Source organism: Cavia porcellus, unplaced genomic scaffold (genome assembly GCF_034190915.1).
Source record: "Cavia porcellus strain 051 isolate PalLab524CR breed Dunkin Hartley unplaced genomic scaffold, mCavPor4.1 scaffold_33, whole genome shotgun sequence".
Classification (NCBI taxonomy): domain Eukaryota; kingdom Metazoa; phylum Chordata; class Mammalia; order Rodentia; family Caviidae; genus Cavia; species Cavia porcellus.
The window spans coordinates 21,750,094-21,770,693 of NW_026947516.1; the positions used below are offsets into that span (position 1 = coordinate 21,750,094).

Below are 20,600 nucleotides of genomic sequence, written 5' to 3' on the forward strand. Positions count from 1 at the left end.
TTTTTAGATAAATGGATTCAACCTGAGACCATACTCAGTGAAATAAATCAGATTCACATGTATAAATATCCCTAGAAAAAGCTGAAAAAGTAAATAAGATCCAAAGTGTACAACAAATACTGTAAAATGGGAAGAAACTGTTCAAAAGGATAGAGAAACCGTGATGGGAGAAGGAAAAAAGAAGAAAGGGAAAAGCAAAAACACACACATGCACACACACACACACACATTTATAAACAAGATAGGTATACTACTAATTTAGTTCATCAAAAAGAAAGGTTTGTGCTAATATTGTTTGAACAATTAAATGTTTATATATTTTATAATCTGAGTAACTAATTTAAATATAACACACATGTATTAACCATTGTTACTGTACTATCTTGTTTTCAAATTTTGTCTTATTTTTTCTCTTAAAAATAAAACTTAAAAAAAGAATAGATGAGTTTAAACATGCTTGACATACAACATTTTTTTAAAAATTTCTGATCCCAATCTGGTGTGGTTAGTGAACATCTAGTTAGCTGCATAGGCCCAATATAGGAGTCACTATGGAATGTGGATATTTAAGCTTAAACTTTTCAAAATTAGATAAAACATGATTGTGGTTGTGCATACCTATAATAGCAACAGTAGAAAGCCTGAGGCAGGAGAAATGTTAGGTTGACACCAGCCTGAGCTGTGTACAAAAACATACAAATAAAAATTCAGTTACTCAGTGTTCAATAGCCACCTGCAACTGATAGCTATCTAACATATGGAACAGTTTAGATCTAAAACAATTCAATCTCCATGGAAAGTTGTACCTTATCTTATCTCCTGATTGAAATGATAAGAGGCACTTGCTCTTAAATCAGTTTTACATGTAAAAGAGGAAAGAAATCTTTTAGTTTCTAAGGAATAAAGATAAAATTAGGTACAACAAAAGACATTCAACACTAATCAGTAGAAAGGTAGTGGGTCCCCTAAGGCCCCTTGATTGAAACAGAGGAAATAAAACAACTAAGAGAGATTAAAGCTGAACAACGTACCATGAAACAGTCCATTTCTCTTACTTAATTATTCTTCTATAAACAGGATTAATCTTATCTCAGGAGACTATGAACATGTAGAAATTAATGGATTATTAATAATTATTCTTTAGCCAAAAATTGTAACTGATGAAAATAAAATTAAGTGATGTGGAAATTTAGGTGGGTGAGAAGGGAGAAAAGGGAGCAGAAATCTGTTTTGCAGTAAGAAAACTTCAATTAGAACTAGAAATTTCTTTTAAAATCTTTTGATTGAAGATAAAACTAACACTGGTTAAGTAATATTGGTTACAGAGCTGATGAAAATGATGAGTTAAATTTTAATCATAGCACGTATCTTTGGTGGGGTAAAAATGACCAACGTGCAAGAAGCGCTTTCAGTGAAGGCTGGCATCACCAGTTGTCATCCCTGACTGGTATTCAGGAAAACTGAACGCACACAATTAATATGGCAGAATAAAGCAGATCCTCTTAGGTGATATTACATGCACAATGCCATTTCCCTCTAGTCAGTGGAGTGCTGAAAATGCGCAGCTAGTGCTGAAAGGAGAGAACGCACAGGAATCCCATTAGAGCAGAGGTTGTTTTAAAAAATAAGCACAGCAGGAAAATTCTATCTTTCCCCGCTCAAAATTCTGATGGTTATTTCAAGTTAATGGCATATATTAAGGTGTTGTCTTAAAACAGGGACACAGAACACTGCTTAATAAAGGGCTTCAGATGCTTGGAGAAAGACTCCAGCTGCAAAGGCATTTTTTTTGCTTTGTATTCATTATCTTCAGGTGTTCATTTATGTACCCTCTCCTTTCAGAAGGGATTAAAGCTGCTTATATAAAATCCAGCAGAAATAAATATGGAAAGTGCGCAAGAAAAAAAAAGGTAAGGACAAAAAACTGAGATGAAAAGAAGTTAATCCAAAATATCTACCACAGCAACCAGAACATCACACTGGTTGGCTTGTTAAACCAACAGTCAAATCTTTTTCTAAATTTTATTTGTACATGTTTGCTGTTCATGTAGTTTATAATCATCTTTAGGATTGGTTACATGTATATATTATAGCATGATTCTTTCTCTATTTTTTAACCCTCTTCTCCTATTCTTCTGCCCATTTTTCATTCCTGTTGATATTATTTTACCCTAGCTCATATTATGGCCTACAATGTATACATTAATTGGAGTTATTAGGCCCCTGTACATGCCATGTCTTTATTCTTATTCCTCCTTCCCCTCTCCGTTGCCCCTCACCTCTGTTCCCTTGAATAGTCAACTCCTAAGGACTTTGTCTAAAGGTGAAGACTGACCAGTTAGTCTGGGGTCAACCTGGTCTGGGCAAGGACTTGTCCTGTGAGTTCTAATGCAGATGCTGGGTAACTGGTCTTGCCCAGTAAGGCCTTTTATATCCAGCACCAGATCTCTCACAACAAGCTTTAGAACAAGAGAGCCAGAACCATTCTAGAATACATTGCAACTGCCCAACAGTATAGTTCCCAGAGTTAGAGCATCTGTCCTAACAGACTGGTCAGAAATAGCAGGTCGCTTCAGTAACAAGGCACTACAAAGGAATGACATTTTCCACGGGTGGTAGAATGAGCAGATCCAACTTAACAAAGTTCATGGCATCCAGACTCAGCAGAAGCTACCCAGCAGGGATGATTCTTCAAGGAGACTCCCCCCAAACACAAAACCTGGCAGATACTGAGCTGGCAAAGGTGACTCTCCTTCCACAGTTATGGTTATGTGGGATTTTTAAAAAATATTCTTTTTCTTTCAATAACAGCCTCACAATTACTATGAATCCAAATCCACCCCATTTCCACAGTCTTTCAGGTCCCTAAGGCAACAATCTGCATAAGGATCCCACTAGTCATAGCTCCAATGCATTCCCCTTGCCCACGCTAGAAAAACCAAAAGCAGTTTCTTCCTTCAAGGGTACAGGGATCCAGTCCTACTCTATTCTACATAAGGGGAGACCATTTTATCAGAGCACCTTTCCAATTCCATCCACCCCATCCACACAGAGGAAATTAAAGCTAGGCTCAATACTACACCTTCATACTATCTTAATCATATTTGATACCATGGCAACTTAGCACCCATGGAGGTCTAATCTATCACAGAACTCTCTGCCATGATGGAAATGTTCTAGATCAATGCTGTCAATACAGGAGGCACTAGCCATAATTGGTTATTGAACACTTAAAACATGTCTAGTCCAAATGGATATATACTGGAATTACAAAATACAGATAATATGACATCAATAACTTTTATATTGACTATATGTTGATAATATTTTGAATACAATAGGTTTAACAAATTATATATTAATTTTACCTGTTCCTTTTTCTTTTAAATGTGGCTACGGAAAATTTAAAATTATGCATATGTAGCTAGAATTCTACTTTTATTAGCAATCACTGACCTAACCTATTAATATTTTTAACTTTTATTTCTACTTTTTACTCTTTCTGACACTATTTATGAAACCATAGTTTGACATACCATATTTTTATAATACAACTAAAGAATCCATAGAACTATCAACCCAAAGTTGAAAAGTTAAGTTTGTTCACATGCAACCTAAAATCCTCTTAGGGCCAAACCCTTTGGGATATGCTGGCTCACAGCAGAACTACCCAAAGTTTGGCATGTGGCCTATATATGAGAGCTAGACTCCTTCCTGCTCATTATCAGTCCATGATAAGGGAACTTACTGACAATGTATGTTTAGAAATACTTATAGCAATTTGAAAGAGTAGTTTCACATTCATTGGCATCTTCAAATTTAATATTTACAAATCAGTGTTTGTAATTTTCATGTCATATTTTTTCTAGTAAGTCCTCTTTATTCTAGTTTATCAAGACATCAGCCAACAGATTAGAATTTAAAAAGAAAACTCCAAATTGGTTCTTTACCAAAGTTAGTTTCGAACACACTAGCCTGAAAGATCAGACAACCTTTCAACCTTAAATTCTTTCAGAGAAGACCCAGAGATACAGCAAAAGCCTTAATGCTCAACCATGCCCAATATAGCTTCCTAACTAGAAAAGCTGTCTTCAAAGATCCTCAACATTAAAGGTAGAAAGGACAAGGAACAATTCCTAGCAGATGAGGAAATTCTATTAAATGAACCGTTTCTTCCTCTAAGCATTTTAGTTAATAATATTTTTGCTGTAATTCTAAGGAACAAGGTCCTCATCACAACTGGGGGGAAAAACTCTGTACTAAGGAAAAGATACACAACACCCTTGTAAGATGTGTGCAGACAATACTGAGAATGTTCTAGAAAATATGGGAGGCATAGCCTGTGTGCAAAAGAAGGTTGCTACCATTTTTGGAGACATAATAACATGAAGGTAAAAAAAAAAAAAAAAACTCTGGTACTGAACACACTTGAATATAAAGCCTAGCCTGTGGCTTACTGTGTGCTGATGGGCGATTACTGGGTCTTTCTTAATTATCATGTATTTATCGCTGCTGTAGAAATTTCAAAAAGGAGCACCAACGAGTCCTTCTTTGCTAACAGGTGCATGCTACTACTTACATTAGGAGGTGGAGACTATTTCTTCTCCCCTTACATGTGGATTGGCCTTATAACTTGCTTTGACCATTAAATGCAGCAAAAGTGACATTCTGAAACATTCAGGGTGTGGTGGCACTCACCTGTACTACCAGCCATTTGGGAATCTGAGGCAAGAGGATCATAAATTCGAGGCCACCCTGGGCAACTTAGTGAGAACTTGTCTCAAAATGAATAAAAAGGGATGGGGATGTAGCTCAGGGGTATAATACTCCTGATTTCCATCCCCAGGACTGGGAAAAAAGGTGATATTCTAGCACTTCAAGCCCAGACCTCAAGAGAATTGGCAATTTATGCTTCTTCACCCCTGAAACACAGCTGTTATGCCATTAGGAAGCCCAGGACAGACTTCCTGCAATTAGACATCTGGACACTGAGAGGCTATCTTAGGCATTTCAAGCCCAAATGACTTCCAGTTGATTGTTGTGGCAGGAGAGACTCCAGGTGACCCAAATGGAGCAGAACAGCTCATATGAGCCAACCAATCCCCAGAACTGTGAAAAATGATGTTTTGGAATAATTCATTATATCATCATAGATATGTGAAACATCTCTAACATTGGGAAAAAACAGTATAAAGATAATTGTAAGGAAATAAAATAATGTATAATAAGAAATTATAATGGGCTGGGCATGCTGGTGCACGCCTGTGAACCCAACACTCTGGGAGGCTGAGGCAGGTGGACTGCAAGTTCCAGCCCAACCTGGGCAATTTACAGTGGTGCTTAGTACATGTGTTCAACAATGTTACTACCAGTATTAGGGGAATTAGAACTAACAGAAGTGTGTATGTGTTGGGGGGTAGTATATAACTGTAGATTGTTATAGAAGATTGCATTCAGATTCTAAGTGTTTTACTGGCCCCAAGGCGTAAAGTAGCATGGGAGATGAAAAGGCCTCAGGGCAAAAGCAATTCTTGGCCCTGAAGGATGAGGGTGCAGAAGGATGGTTTCTAAACTTCTGATGAAAGAAAACCCATCCATGGCCTTGTAGGTGACCACAACATGTGTATGCATGAAAGGCTAAGGATTTCCAGGGAAGACGCCTAGGGGCTTTATACAGAGTGGATCAGTAGATAGAAGGTAAGGGAGAATGAGGAATGATGGCTAACTCGTACAGGATTTCTTTGGAGGGTGACAAAAATGTTCTAAAATGGACTATGCTAATGGTCATGCCACTGTGAGTAGTACACTGAAGACCACAAACCTGCATTTGGAGTGGGTGAAATGTATAATATATTAATTTTATCTCAATGAAATTGTTATTACAGAAATAAGGGAGAAGTAAAAATAAGGAGATGGATACGACAAAGGAGCAAGATAGGTTCAAAAGGGTATTCTGGTTGCTACAAGGCAAAAGCCTACTTGAAACTGAGAAGGAGTGTATTTTCAGATGGTGAATGAACCTAGCACTAACTAGACGCGATGAATTCTAGGGACAGACCTTGCCCTCCCAAGGAATCTCAGGCATTTGTCATGACCATTGTGCCCTCATTTTGTACATGTATACCTCACTCATATCTGTTTCTCATTTGTTTAAATTACAACTTTCACTCTGCTAACCAGAAGGCTTTTTAGGGGAAAAGATCTTAGGCAAGAAGTAAACAAAGGCATCCCAACAGAAAAGCAGATCAGGGCTTGTATTATTCAGCCTGATCTCAGAGGCAGATGTAGGGGCAATCCAGAAGCCTAATCTGCTCCAGAGCTTCACATGAGGAGATGTGGAATCCCATACACCAAGGGAATGTGAGGTATGCCTCAGATGTGAGGCAGAGAGTGCGTGATTCTTTCCCTGGGTCACAATATCACAGTCACTGCTTCTTTCTTCTTCTGGTAGAAGTCTTTTCCAAAAAGACTAAAACTAACTTAAGTCAGGCATAGTAGTATATGCCTATCATCCCACACTAGGAAGCTGAGGCAGGAGGATTTCTGGGAGTTCAAGGTCAGGAATACACTGTGAGAGCCAGTCTTAAAAACAAAAACAAAAATACACTAACTCAGCACAGAATGGTTGCCCCAAACCAGGCAATATCATCCTCTCAGCAGGCACTATATCTCATTGAATCCTCCCCAAAAAGTCCACTATAGGACATTTACCAACATCTCCCAGAAATGCAACCCTGTATTTCACCTACCCAAATCAACCCTGTTAATTCTGTTTTGTGAAGTCAGTCAGTGTAATTACCAGAGAAGATGAGATCATTAAAAAAAAAACAGTGAAAAAGGTGGACTACCTGTAAAAGAAGGTGAGAAACAGAAATAACACAGACCAAAGATATAGCTCAGCAGGAGAGCACATGTTTAGCCTGCACAAGTCTTGTCTTCAATCCCCAGCATCATATTGTACCACCTCCAAAAACCAGAAATGACATCTTTGGGCTCGGACACACCATCTCAAAATATGAATGTTGAAAAACAGAATATGGCACTCCAAAATAGACTTTTCTGGCACCTTTTGGGCTCCTTATTCTAAGAGACAGAAAAGTAGCTCTTTTAACATGTTTTGAAGAAGAAATTTATATCTATGAAGGAAACCTATGGTAATACATGTCTGTATCAGGAAGTAACTTTTATTACTTGAGAGGCTTTATCTGCGTAAGATGCCCACCTTTATTTATCATACATTTGATTCCCTCACCCTCCCCAACTTGTGTCCCTGCCACCACTCAACAGCTCCAAGCTCCTATTCCTTTGTGTGGCTCAAGATGCTATATATGCTTTAATCACCTGGCCCATCTGCAAGTCTCACATTTCCTAGGACTCCTATTAGTGTGTATAAAATCAAGCACATTTTATCTGTTTTATGTTAACTTAATTCATAGCCAAAGATTCTAGAAGGTGAGGAAAGCCATTTCTCCTACAAAAGAAACTTTTGATGGTTAGAAAATCTTTAATGAGTTTGCTCTGAAAGTCCTGCTAAGTTCTATACTGCCATCACTAAACAAAGCTAGAATTCCCAAACCAAAAACAACTTTGTGCCATTATCTCCTGATCCAGGGGTTCTTTCCACACACTGTCAAAAGAACGCTAGAGCAAAAAAAATGCTAGAGCAACATATGATCAAACTCAACTTCCCTAAATCGAAGCAGTTTTAGGATCAAAGTGTTCAAGAATGGTTTTAAACACAACTCTGAGGACTAAGGATGTAGCTCAGTGATCGAGTGCTTTCCTAGCATATGTGAGGCTGGGTTTAATCCCTAGTACTGTAAGAAAATAAATAAATGCAGCTTTTTTGTGTTTTTTGGGGTTTTTTTGGACCAAGAATTGAACTTGCCACCTCGAGCTTGCCAGGCAGGTGCTTAATGCTAATGAGAAAGAACCCTGGTCCGCTAAATGTAGCTTTAAAGAACCAATTTCTCAGGACGTGAACTCTCAGCCTTTGCCACTCAGCCCTACCCTACTTTGAATTCCTGGGGGAAATTCTTTGAACTTCTAGTTTATACCCCTATATAACCCTGCTCCAGGTCAGAGTATGAAAGAATGCAGGTTAAAGGACATCAAGGAATCTCATGTTTTAAAAATTTAAGGAATTTTATCCTCCTTCAAAACAACTACCTCCTTGATAAAGAATTAGAGAAAAGTTCTGAAATGTCCTAAATTTAATTATGAAGGGATAGGGGAAAGTGGGAAAGATGGAGCTTAATTAAAACACTATTTTACATTCTTCAATGTATGTTGAAATTTTAACTCAATTCTGGCCATTGACTCCTGCTTGTAGTCCCAAGCAATTCAGAAGTAATGGTTGCTTCTCCTTACGCCCAGCTATCGCAAAGTTTCTGGTAATGTTTATCAAGAGTCGATATAGGTGGGGGATACAGCTTAGCAGGTGCAGCAGTCAATGTAGATTAAATGAAAATAATTTGTACCTCCCTTCCTCAAATTTCCATTATAAAATAGCCTGTTTTTTGTTTTTGCTACCGGGGATCGAACTCAGGACCTCGTGCTTGCCAGGCAGGTGCTTACACTGCTGAGCTAAACCCATGGCCCAACAGTCTGGTTTTTTAGATCCAGTGGACATTTTTCCGACTGCCAGGAGCAATGAGTAAATGAGTTCAACTCAGTAAAAGAATATTTACCTGCAGAATACACTGGAAAGCTCAACAGACTTCAGGAAGCAAACTTTGTAGTTCCATTACCTCAAACGTCTCTATTGATATATTTCTTTAATTCAACTCATGAGTATTTATTGCAGGCTCAACCAAGCGTAACTGCTCCAGCCTAATGTAACTGGTAACTGCTGGTTATAGATCTAACTTGCACAAAAACTCTGAGGAAGGGTAGGATGACCATCCAGCTATCCTCTGTAGCAGGTGGTACTGTGGCAGGCACTTAAAACCCAGCATTAACTAGTGATTTCCTACTGCGCATTTTTTTCTTCTGTAAATCTGTATAACTTGTACCCCTTCACTGTTTTTTTTTTTCTTTTCTCCTTAAATAAAAAAAAAAGCAATAAGAACCGTGGGAGCAATGAAACCCAAAATGTGTAATAGTCATTGTACAAAAGAGAGGAAAAGAAAGTGCTCTAAACTATATAACTGCATGTATATTTAAATGTATAAGATAGAAAATGATATCACAGAGTTTTATTGGATCATTGAACAGAACTGTTTGCAGTATCATTGTTGGAATGTCCACTCTACAAGCTTTAATTTTGTGACTTGAACAATTATTTCTAAGATGGCAATATGTAACCCATTAACTAGTGATTTCCTACTGCGCATTTTTTTCTTCTGTAAATCTGTATAACTTGTACCCCTTCACTGTTTTTTTTTTCTTTTCTCCTTAAATAAAAAAAAACCCAGACCTAGGCTTTGCCCTCAGGCTAACAATCTGAGACTCCATGGTTAATAATGACTAACCAGCTCAAGTACTTTCTAGATAGGTACTGCTCTAGAGCTACTGACTGCTTCATCCTCCAAACAGCACTCCACCTCCCAGTGCTGCCCTTGAGCCCATATTAAAGATGATGTGAAGTAAATTCCCAGAGTGATACAGAAGGAAGGATACAGCTGACATTTAACCAAGGCAGTCTGAACTTCAACCTATTCCTTTATTAGAACTATACCCCCCAGCACACAGTCCCCTCCACTGTGGCTCTCAATGAATACCTACCCAAAAGAATTAGAAGGTTAATTTAAGTAACATAAGCAGAAAAAGAGTGTCTTGATGGAAGCACTACAGGCACAGATGGGAAGAAGTACTGTACATTAATTCCAACTGAAAGGGTCCAGAGGAAGTTAGTCTCTGAAGGTAAAAGGGGAGAGGGGGGCATTTCAGATCAAGAGGAGCAAAGGACCTACGTGACAATGATGAAATCTGAAATGACAATTGAGATCTGGGGATCCTATCTGCTGACTAAAGGTATTAAAGCAGATAGAAACAATAGGTTTTTATTTCTCATTTGTTACACCATGCACTTAACACAAGCACTAAAAAGAACAGTACATTTGGTAATTTCTATCCTGTAGGTAAGTAAAAAGAAAAGCAACATCATTGGTGAGTAATGGGAACAAACAGAGGTTATCGATACGGTCAGAAGTATTCCCTTGCTGTTTCCTATAAGAAGCAAATCGCTCATTCACTTGTATCTCCCAACTGTGCTAAAATCAGAGCACCTGAATATCTCAGGCCTTTTGCAGCTCCCACAGCAATCACCACAAGCTTAGAACAATGGTTGATCTTCTAGAAATGCAGGATAACTCTATTCGGAATGGATCTTACACGATAAGACCTCAGGCAACCCAAAATTATCAGTATCCAGGATGGATCATAATAAAATCTCAGGAACTAACATTTTTTTGTACCAGGGTTCAAACTCACAACCTCATGCTTTCCAGAGAGGCGCTAGTGTCGCTGAGCTATATATCACAGTCTCAAGGAACCAACATTTTTCTGACAATGACAAAATAAACCACGGTACCCCCAAATGAGCAAACCATGGTACCACTTGGCACCTAAATTGAGTATTTCAATTTACCAATATTGACCCTAATGTACATAGAAGTTTAATACTTTAAACATTCACACCATTCTGAGGGCTGAAGCAGAAAGATTACATGCAGGTTTGAGCTCAGCCTGGGCAATTTAGCAACTTAGTGAGACCTTCCATTAAAAAATAAAAAACTAAAGGTTGGGATATGTAACTCAGTATATCCCGGGTTCAATATCCAGTACTGCAAAACAATACCTTCATATAACATGTCTTTTCATTATTTCCACCTTTCTCTTTTTTGAGGTACCATTTCACACTGAGCTATAGCTCCAGCCTTTGTATGTTTTAATTTTGAAAAAGGGTCTCACTAAGTCACTAAATTGCCCAAGATGAGCTAAAACTTGCAATCCCTCCTGCCTAAGCCTCTCAAAGTGCTGGGATTACAGGTGTGTACCAACATGTCCGGTTTATTTTCCATTTCAAATGAAAATGAAGGAAGAGAGCTTTAAGCTAATCTTAATTTCAACAGGGTCCATGAAATGATTCTACCCTAGAATTTCCAAACACAACTTATTAAGTGCCTCATCCTTTAGCTGTGTATGGAAGGTGCATGGCTGAAAATTCCAGCAACCCAGAACTAGGCAGGATTGTGAATCTGAGGCTAGCCTGGGCAACACAGTGCGAGCCTCATCTCTCAAATAAACAACGACCCCCCCAAAAAGTATCCCTCTACTTGTTTCTTCAAATAAATTAACATTCTCAGATAAACTGAAGGTCCAACCATACAGTGAACCTCTAATTAGTACAACAAAACATCTAAATAAACTATTACTTAAATTTCCATCCAAATAAACACACAAACTGAAATAACTTCTCCGTTTCAATGTTTTATCTTACAGGGTTCGCTTTGCTAGGCAGGGCAAGGTCTGGTGGGTGGGTCCCAAGTTCTTTTCCACTACGTGCAGATTGAGTTTCTCAAGCAAAAAGAATGAATGCAGAAACACAGGTTTAAAAGGTATTTATGTATATCACTATCCTGAGATATTTATTAGGTTTTGCCTTTAATAAATGATAAAATCACAAAATGAAAATGATTTAAGCCATTCCCTGACGCAACAGAAGGCCCAATACGAAACTGCCCCTTACTCCAATGAAAAGCATGTTTTAAGTGCTAAAAAATTTCTCCCTTGATTTCTTTTGCTTGATATAGCTTATATAAAACACATTTATGTACAAAGATTTTGCGGTTTTTTGTATGCTTGCTAGACTGCAGTAAAATTTTTCTAAAAAATAGCTCACATTAAAAAAAAAAAAAACGGTATTGCCAGTAAAAACAGCACGAAATCGGTTTTCAACTTGCTTACACCCCCGCACTACCTGCAACCACTTTACAGAACAATAGCGCCAGAAGACTCCAGACCTGCTTATCAAAATCTGCTGAATGTCCTCAAAAGCCCCCGCTGCGGTGGTCAGTATGGGACCAGCGCCCCAGGCTCTCAGCATCAGCAGCCTCAATTGCTGTGCTGTCACGTGAAGGGGCCCCGACCTGGCCAGACACCTGGAACCATTTGGGCGGCGGGGGTCACCCAGCGCGGGCCGGTCCCTCTGTCCATGCCAGGGTGTGACCCACCGGTTTTGTCCGCCGGGGTCACCAAGAAGCTGCAAAACTGGGCCACTTTCGGCGTGGGCTGTAGCTACCGCGGGTGCGCGTTTTCCGGGACTCGGCGGATGCGCAGGCCAAGGCGAACGCCGCCGGGAGATCGCCTGAGCTACCTCAGCGTCCCCCACCCCTCGGCTCTTTCTGGAGGACAGGGGGAAACATCCCAGAAACCCTTCGGATACCAAACGTGGGCCCCGCTACCTCCACCCCAAGCACACCTACCCACCCACAGCCACCCTCCGAGGTATTCATTCGCTGGTGCCATACCGGGAGGGGTCCTAGCCACCTGCGGAGAGAAGCACAACCTCGAGGGATTTCGCGCCGATAATCCTAGACCCGGTAAGGGGCTTTCACCATAGCTCTGCGCTGTGCCCCCACCCTCACTGCTCCGTAACCAAAGCCTTTCGTACCCCGCCCCCCCGCCCCGCTCCCCACGCCGCCGCGCGGGGTCCCAAACCGGCTCCCGCCCCAGCACTGCCAGGGCCTTACCCGCAAGACGGTGGTTGGGTGCCGAGGTCCGTAACGCGTTCGTCTCAGCCATCTTCGCGGGGAGCAGAATGCCCTTTGAAATCCCCTCAGCCCGGGCGCTCGACCCCAAACTGCCGCCGCGCTCCATCGGGATGAGCCAGCCGCACAGGCGCACTGCCCAGCCAGCCGCGCCGCACTAGCCTCGCGCGCGCCCGCTTGCGCACGCGTTCTAACACAGCGCGCGCAGCTCACACCGGCCGGCAACGCCGCACCAGACCTTCGCGCACCCGCATGCGCATAATTTCTCATAGAACGCACACGCGCACGCAGAGTCTGCACGTGCTGTGGGACCCACGGTTCTCACGCAGCGTGCGAATAGCGTGCACGTGCAATATGCATAACAGTCTTCCCATAATGCACCCACCGGTCTTTACTGCTAACCATCCACAATGTATTTCACATGCTAGACCTGCACACTGTGCGTAGCTCTTTGAACAGTGCTTACCTGCAGCATGCATACACAACGTGGGCAACCAAAGTATGTATAAATGTAGGTTGCAGTGATAGCATACACACACATCCTCACTGTGTTAACAGCACACACACCTGTTCACCCAGAACTAACACACCCTTATGTGGCTTGCACAGGTTTACTACGGGGCTGCGTACGAAGTGCTGCCACTGTATACTGTTCCGAGCTAGGTCCTCCGGGCGAATGGTGAGTGCAGCATGTGTGGGCACCATAGGATATATCTTCCAAACACAATTTCCAGTTCTTGAGTACTTTAGGTATGAAGTGAAACCCCCACCAAGACATGTGGCCCTCACTGCAGGTAGGTATGCCGGGTCAGACCCCGCCAGGCTATTAGAGTGGCCATTTAAGGAAAAGCAGGGCGTGACGGCCATTTTAGAAATCTTGCCTAAGACTTCTAGGCACAGACGCACACAAGAAATTGCTGAACTTGTCTTGGAAGTAACGTTGAAAAGAGGTGAGGAAACCCCGCCTCCCAGTCCTTCTATCCCTGCTATGGAATTTATTTTTTTCAGGAACATATTGAAGGAGCTCTAAGTGTAGTTCAGTGATGCTTTGCTGGCTTGTGTGAGGCCTAGGGTTTGATCCCAGCACCACAAAATAATGCTCAATCATACCGAAGAAGCTATCTTTGTCTGGCCACCCCAAGCCTCCAGGTGCTTTACTGTCTGCCAAGTGATAACCCTAGGCTGTACGTTGGAGTTTTATTTTGATTACTGCATAGAGCACAGGGCCTTCAATACTGACACAGTAAGCGACAGCTGCAGCCATTTTTATTTTGAGACAGGGTCTCTCCCTAAGCTGCCCAGGCAGGGCTTGAATTTTTTTGTTGTGTTGTTGAGTCCCGTTATGCAGTTCAGACCACACTTGAACTATGTGGCCCAAGATAGCCGCACTCCCCACAATCCTGCAACGTGCCCCACTGCTCCCAGCTGAGCTTCAACTTTCAATCCTCTTGCCTCAGCCTCCCAGTGTTGCTTGTCTGGAGGTTTTTATTCCCATCCTGGGGGAGAAAGGATATATATGATTAAGAAAGCATTTCAAACCAGGTGTTGATACAGGCCTGTGATCTTAGCTACTTAGGAAGGCTGAGACAAAAGGATCACAAATTTGAGATAAGGCTGGGTAACTAACAATTTAGTAAGATGCGGTCTCAAAATTAAAAAAAAAATTTAAAAGCGTTTGGGATGTAGCTCATTGAGAAGGTTCAGTTCTCAGTACTGTTAAAAAACCTGAAAATAATTTAAAAACATTGAATGGGCTGGGCATGTAGCTCAGTGGTAGAACACTCCTGGGTTTGACCTCTTGTACCCCACCAACAAACAAATGAAGTTAAATGGGTACAAGTTTCTTTGGATGATGATGGAATGTTCTAGAATTAGAGTAACATTTCATACCTGTAGTATACTAAAACCCACTGAATTGTACATATTGAACAGGTGAATCTTACGGTGTATTAATTACATCTCAATTAAAAATGGAGTTATAGCCCTCAGGAACTGGCATCTAAGTCTCTTGGAAGAAGGCTTGGAAAGTCTTTGGTGGAACATAAATGTTTCTGTGATGAACATGTTCCTGACACACCCAAAGGTGTACCTGGAGCAGGACGCAAGTGTACTGAGCAAGCCAGAGGGAATTAAGGGAGACACAAGTGAGCAGGGAAGCAGGCAAGTCAGGGCCAGTACCTGGAACTGTAAGAAAGCCTAGTTAAGATTAAGCAAAATTAATAAAAGCACGGGGACTGTTATTTTTCTTTTAAAAAAATTTATTAGTGCATGTTTGAGATACATACATTACTATAATTTCTTGACCATTTTGAGCCTTGTACCACCTCTCCATATCCTCTCCCTCCCTCTTTCCTCTGATTCCCTTTCTCTTCCCCAAGGTCTGTCACCATTTCCTACCATCTTTACTTTTTTTTTTGTACAGGGAATCAAACTCAGGAACTTGCACTTGCCAGGCAGGCACTTGTGCAACTGAACTGTATCCCCAGTCCAACTTTATTTATTTATTTTTTTTGGTACTAGGAATTGAACTCATGCTTGCTAGGCAGGTGCTAAGTCCCCGGCCCCCACTCATTAGTTAATTTCTATTTTTGGATTTCCATCTAAGAGAAACCATACAATATTTATCTGTGACTGACTTATTTCACTCAACATGACGATCTCAAAATCTGCCAATTTACCGAGAAATGATTTCACTGTTATGGCTGAATAATATTCCACTGTATATCCATACGACAATTTCTTTATCCTTTCATCTACTCAGGGGCATCTAGGCTGTTATCAGAGCTTGTTTATTATGAATTGTGCTGTCCCAAACATGGGCACATATATATCACTGTAGTTTAATTAATGTCTTTAACTCTTGGGAATATACTCAGGAGAGGTATAGTTAAGTCAAATACAATCAACCTTCAGTTAGCCTAAGGAGATAAAAAAGCTGTAGAATAAAAACTGTAAAACTCTGAAGAATGAGATTGAAGAAGGCAATTAGACAATGGAAAGACAACACCTGTTTCTGAATAAGTAGAATTAGTATCATTAAAATGGCCATATCACCTAAAGCACTATTCAGATTTAATGCAATACCTATCCAAATACCAACATTCTTCACAGAACTGGAAAAAGTAATCCTAAAACTTAAATAGAACCAAAAGAAACTTAGAATAGCCAAAGCAATCCCGAGCAAAAAGGGCAAAATTGTGGGAAGCATCACAATTTTGAACTTCAAATTATATTATGAAGCTATAATAACAAATATGGTATGGTACTGGCAAAAAATGAGACAAATGGAATAGACACAGAATCTTATGTGCCTTTAGCTTTGACAAAGAGGCCAAAAAACATACATTGAAGAAATCAGCTGAAAAAACAGAATTACATCAAATTGAAAAAATTCTGGACAGTGAAAGAAACAATCAATGGAGTAAAGAAACAACCTACAGAATGGTGTAAGGGACTCAAATTTACTTTTCTCTATAATTTTCTCAGCACCATCTTTTGATCTTTCCCTTAATGATTTTTAAAGGCCATTTTATCATATATCAAATTCATATATACAAAGACTTGCTTCTGAGCTAATTTTGTTAGTTTCTGCATTCAGTTTTTTTTTTATGGTCTAACTCAGTATCCAGAGTTCTCTTTTGGCATTTTCTGTATGTGTGGGGCTAATGATTGACTTCAGGCCCTTGTGCATACTAAATATATGTTCTACCAGTGAGCTACATCTTAGCCCCATGTACTTCTTAAAAATTAGCTGAGATACTAATAATCTTCATATTAAACTATTTTATGTTTTCTAATCTCCCATCCTCAAATCCTGCTGTAATATTAATTGCAATTATATTAAACTCAAAGATTAAATTGAGAAGAACTCTTTTAGTAACAGTATTGTCAGACCATCCTGGAATATAACTTATTTTTTCTAAATGGCATTCAAGTTTCCTGGCTTTTTTCTTATTAATTTCCTAGAAACCTATACTTACAGTTGAATATCTTAAAATCTACTTGTTTTATGCTACAATGGCAGAATTGAAGTTTTAACGAGACCGTATGTCCTGCAAAGTGTAAAACAGTTATTATCTGGTCCTTTATAGAAAGCCCTTAACTTCTGATTGGGAATCAAAAAATTTATAAGGGTGGTAATTTCAGTTTCAGGATTCTAATTTCCCTTAAAATTTGCAAAAAGTGTCAATTTTTCCTTCGAGTGATAAGCCCACTTGTGAGCTATTTCTATCTCTTAATGATTATATAGATTTTCCACAACTTTGTTAGTGCATATGGTAGACATTAGTACATACTGGTTACACAGATTGATGGTTTGACTTTTGGCACATTCATACCTGCATGTAACATACATTGATCATTCTAACCCCTTTCACTTCTTTGGCCCCACACTCCCCCTATTTTCATATTTAGGGGAGGACTTTCAGAAAATATTATATATAAATTTAAAACTGCATTATTAATAATAAACCCAATGTTTTACACACTTTTAATGAAAAGTGACCAAAAAAAAAAAAACCAACCAAATTTGAGATGGCATTCAAATTGTTGCAAAACTGGCTTAACAAAAGATAGTCTCAGGCTAGGGATTTAGCTCAGTAGCAAAAGTACCTGCTTTGCAAGTGTGCAGTCGTGAGTTCAATCTGCGGTACAAAAACAAAAAAAAAACAACCCAAAACAGAAGATAGTCCCATATCTACTTTTATGATCAATGTGTTGCAAAATGATATTTTGGTCAAAGCATATAAATAAATAACTCTGGCTCAAGGACATAGTTCAGAGCTTCAGAATACCCAAACTTGAATGTGGCTCTTATTGGAATGGTAGTTCTGTGCCCCTTCCCCATTTCTCTTTTGATCCGGTATTCATCAGTATTCTTCACCATATCCTTTGTGGTAATACAGAGTGAATGTATCCCCCCAAGTTCTGTGAGATACCCTAGCAAATTAATTCCAAGAAGGGGTCGTGAAGTGGTAGGTCAGAAGCACAGGTAAACAATTTGGACTGTGATCAGCATCTGAGGTGTGATATGAGTTATGGCCTTGGAGACTGAGCTATCTTCAGCTACTGTCAGAACTAAATTATAGGATATTCAGCTAGTATCTGCCTCCTGCAGAAATGACTGCTTGCTTGGCATATGGGGAAGACATCCAATTATATGGTCACAGAAATCTGTGTTGACTGAGAGTATATAAAAACCAACTTTAGTCAATATTCTCACTAAATTCAGAAAACTCTAGGTATGGGGATGTAGCTCAGCGATAGAACACTTGCCAACTATGTGCAAGGCTCTAGTTCAAGAAATATTTAAAATCATAGATATGAGCCAGGTGTGGTGGTGTGTATGGAATTCCAGCAATCAGGAGACTGAGGCAGGAGGACCATTATGAGTTTGAGGCTAGTCTACAATACATAATGAATTTAAGGCCAGTCTTAACAACATAGTGAGACCCTGTCTCAAAACACACACACACACACACCATAAATATGTAATTAACAATGTAAGCTGACTTTGATTTTGGCCCTACTTTTCATCTACCATTATCAGGTTGTGAACTAAATAAGACATGATTGGATCAGTAAAGACTAGCCTTTTAAAAGTGGGCAAATTGGCCACAAATATATTTACTTCACTTATATATAGGTCTTTGCATAGTATAAAAGCATCTCTGTTGAATGTGATTTTGGCAATCTTCAGACTATTCTGGACATTAAAACATGTCTTCAGCACAGATTTGCAATAAATTCGTTTGCTGATAAATGCAACCCCATATTTGGAATGTGATTAAATGGATTCATTCAGTTCAGAGTCAAAAACAAAGATAAAAATGAAAAATATATCTTAAGTTTAGTTAAAAATTTATACAGTTTGAAAAGAATCAATTGTATACATTGTTCAAAGCTGATTTATATTTTATTTTCTAATTGCAGTAGTTTGCATCTGATTTCTTTACAGTATTACACATGGTGAGAAAAGAAACCTCTAAACCAGTTACTACTAATTAGTTGTCATGAACCTGTAGTAAAATGGTTCATTAAAACTTAAAAATGAAGTATTTCCATAGCCATCAATACTAGTAACTATAAACTTTCTATAAAGAAATATAGAACAGTTGGTAATCTATAAAATATCTTCAAGCAACTTTGAGACTTCTCAGTCTTACACTGAATTTTAATTAAGGTCAGAAGCAATTGTGTTCACATGAATATACAAATATATATTCTACACGATCTTTCTATTATAGGAATCAAAGATCGCAAGCAATAAGATATGATAAATAGAGAATACAGAAGACATGCATTTTCTTCCACAGTCCTCGACATCAAAGTGAAAAACAGGCAAACACTGTTCTAGGTGCATCATATATACAAAAATCTACATTATTAATCCTCCCAACAATTCTGTGAGGCAGGTACCATTCTGATCAGCCACATCTTATAGGTTCAGAGCCTGAATCTGAGACAAGCTAGAGAAAGCACTTGTGGTTATCTGCAGTAGAGGGCAGAGTGGGGTTGTGGTACAGGACACTGGACCCCAAGAGCCTCTGCTCTTCCTCTTCTAGCGCATAGCCTCAAAAGTGCCAGGGGTGGGGGCAAAGTCCAATATACTCTCCAAATTGCTCAGTTCATTTTATACCTGAGAGTCTAGTGCTTTTTCACATTTGTACCAAGACTTAATTTAGAATTTGTTCTTTCCTAAATAGGAAAAAAAAAACAAGGATAAAAAAGCTCAGTGGTTGCACTCTTGAGACGCTAAGGTAGGACTGCAAATTCGAGCATTGCTTGGGCAACTTAGTGAGACCCTAAAAGTTAAAAAGGCGGGTATGTGTGTGTGTCTGTGTGACTGGTTTAAGGTAAAACCAAAAACATAAAGTAGTCCGCAAAAATTTGCGGGGGCTCCAAATGATATAAATGAAACTTATACTTACTGAGCAATATAAACATCTTAAACCAATGTAAATCCTTTTAATTGTTTAAGACAATCAGGTAACAAAGAACTTCATTTTTATTCTGATACTTTTATCTGTCAGGCCACAGTCAATACTGTATGTTGTAATATCTATACACAATATAAATCAAGTAGAAATCTACCTATTTTACTCAGAACATGCTTTTATCTATTTGATACTCAAGAGTTTCTCTGAAGTCAACACTGACAGCAGTTTATACCTACTAAAGATGTTATTCAACATCATAGTGTAATATTTGTGTAAGAAATGACATTAAATTAAATTACAAGTCACACAGTTTTTAAGCAGCTATTTATAGCCATGATTCCATAGATGTAATGAATAAATCAATGGCTATTTGGCTATTTTTCAATAAAATACAAAATTTTTCATCATGCATAGTTTATAGGCTTAAGAAGCCCCTTTAAAAGCTGGATGTTCAATAAAGATTCAACAGTCAAGTAAGTTTTGGCAAGTCTTTTTACACAAATTCTTCGTTTGGTTTTTAGCCACTTTAGTAACACATCATATATTCTAAACGGAAATAGAATAAACTATTAAAAATTCAACCCTATCAAATTGATTGGTAGTAATTATTCTACCTTCTTAGAAGAAGCATTATTCTTAGGTTTAAAATTTTTTCTGAGTATTGCTTATAGCACTCTATCATGGGAGCCAAAAAATTACCAGCACCACCACCAACAAAAAAAATCCAACCAAGCAAACAAAACAAAAACAGGTTTTCTTGTGGACCACTTCCATTCCTTACTTGAAACAATCAAATCAGTGAAACTATACAATTTCCACATCAAAATTAGTCAAAGAATTTCTAACAGTAGCACTGTGTATTAGCTACAACTGTACCTCAACTATTTTAATCATTAGAGTCTAGATTTTCCAAGATGTAAACAATACTAGATTGGGCTGTTATATCAAC

At 39.0% G+C, this 20,600-nt stretch overlaps 1 protein-coding gene across 10 annotated transcripts in view; it reads right to left on the reverse strand.

Annotated features, from left to right (window-relative positions):
- Map7d2 (MAP7 domain containing 2) overlaps positions 1–12,937 on the reverse strand; it is a 135,879-nt gene extending 122,942 nt beyond the window's left edge. For 4 of the 10 annotated variants that reach the window (XM_063243097.1, XM_063243096.1, XM_013148923.3 and 1 more), the window contains exon 1: positions 12,696–12,935. In XM_063243097.1, coding sequence (XP_063099167.1) covers positions 12,696–12,822 — 127 coding nt within the window. In that variant the 5' untranslated portion in view covers positions 12,823–12,935. Of the gene's footprint in view, positions 1–12,473; positions 12,493–12,695 lie in introns of those variants that run through there. The other 6 variants (XM_063243093.1, XM_063243092.1, XM_063243089.1 and 3 more) reach the window with 4 other exon arrangements.
- Between the last annotated feature and the right edge of the window lie 7,663 nt (positions 12,938–20,600).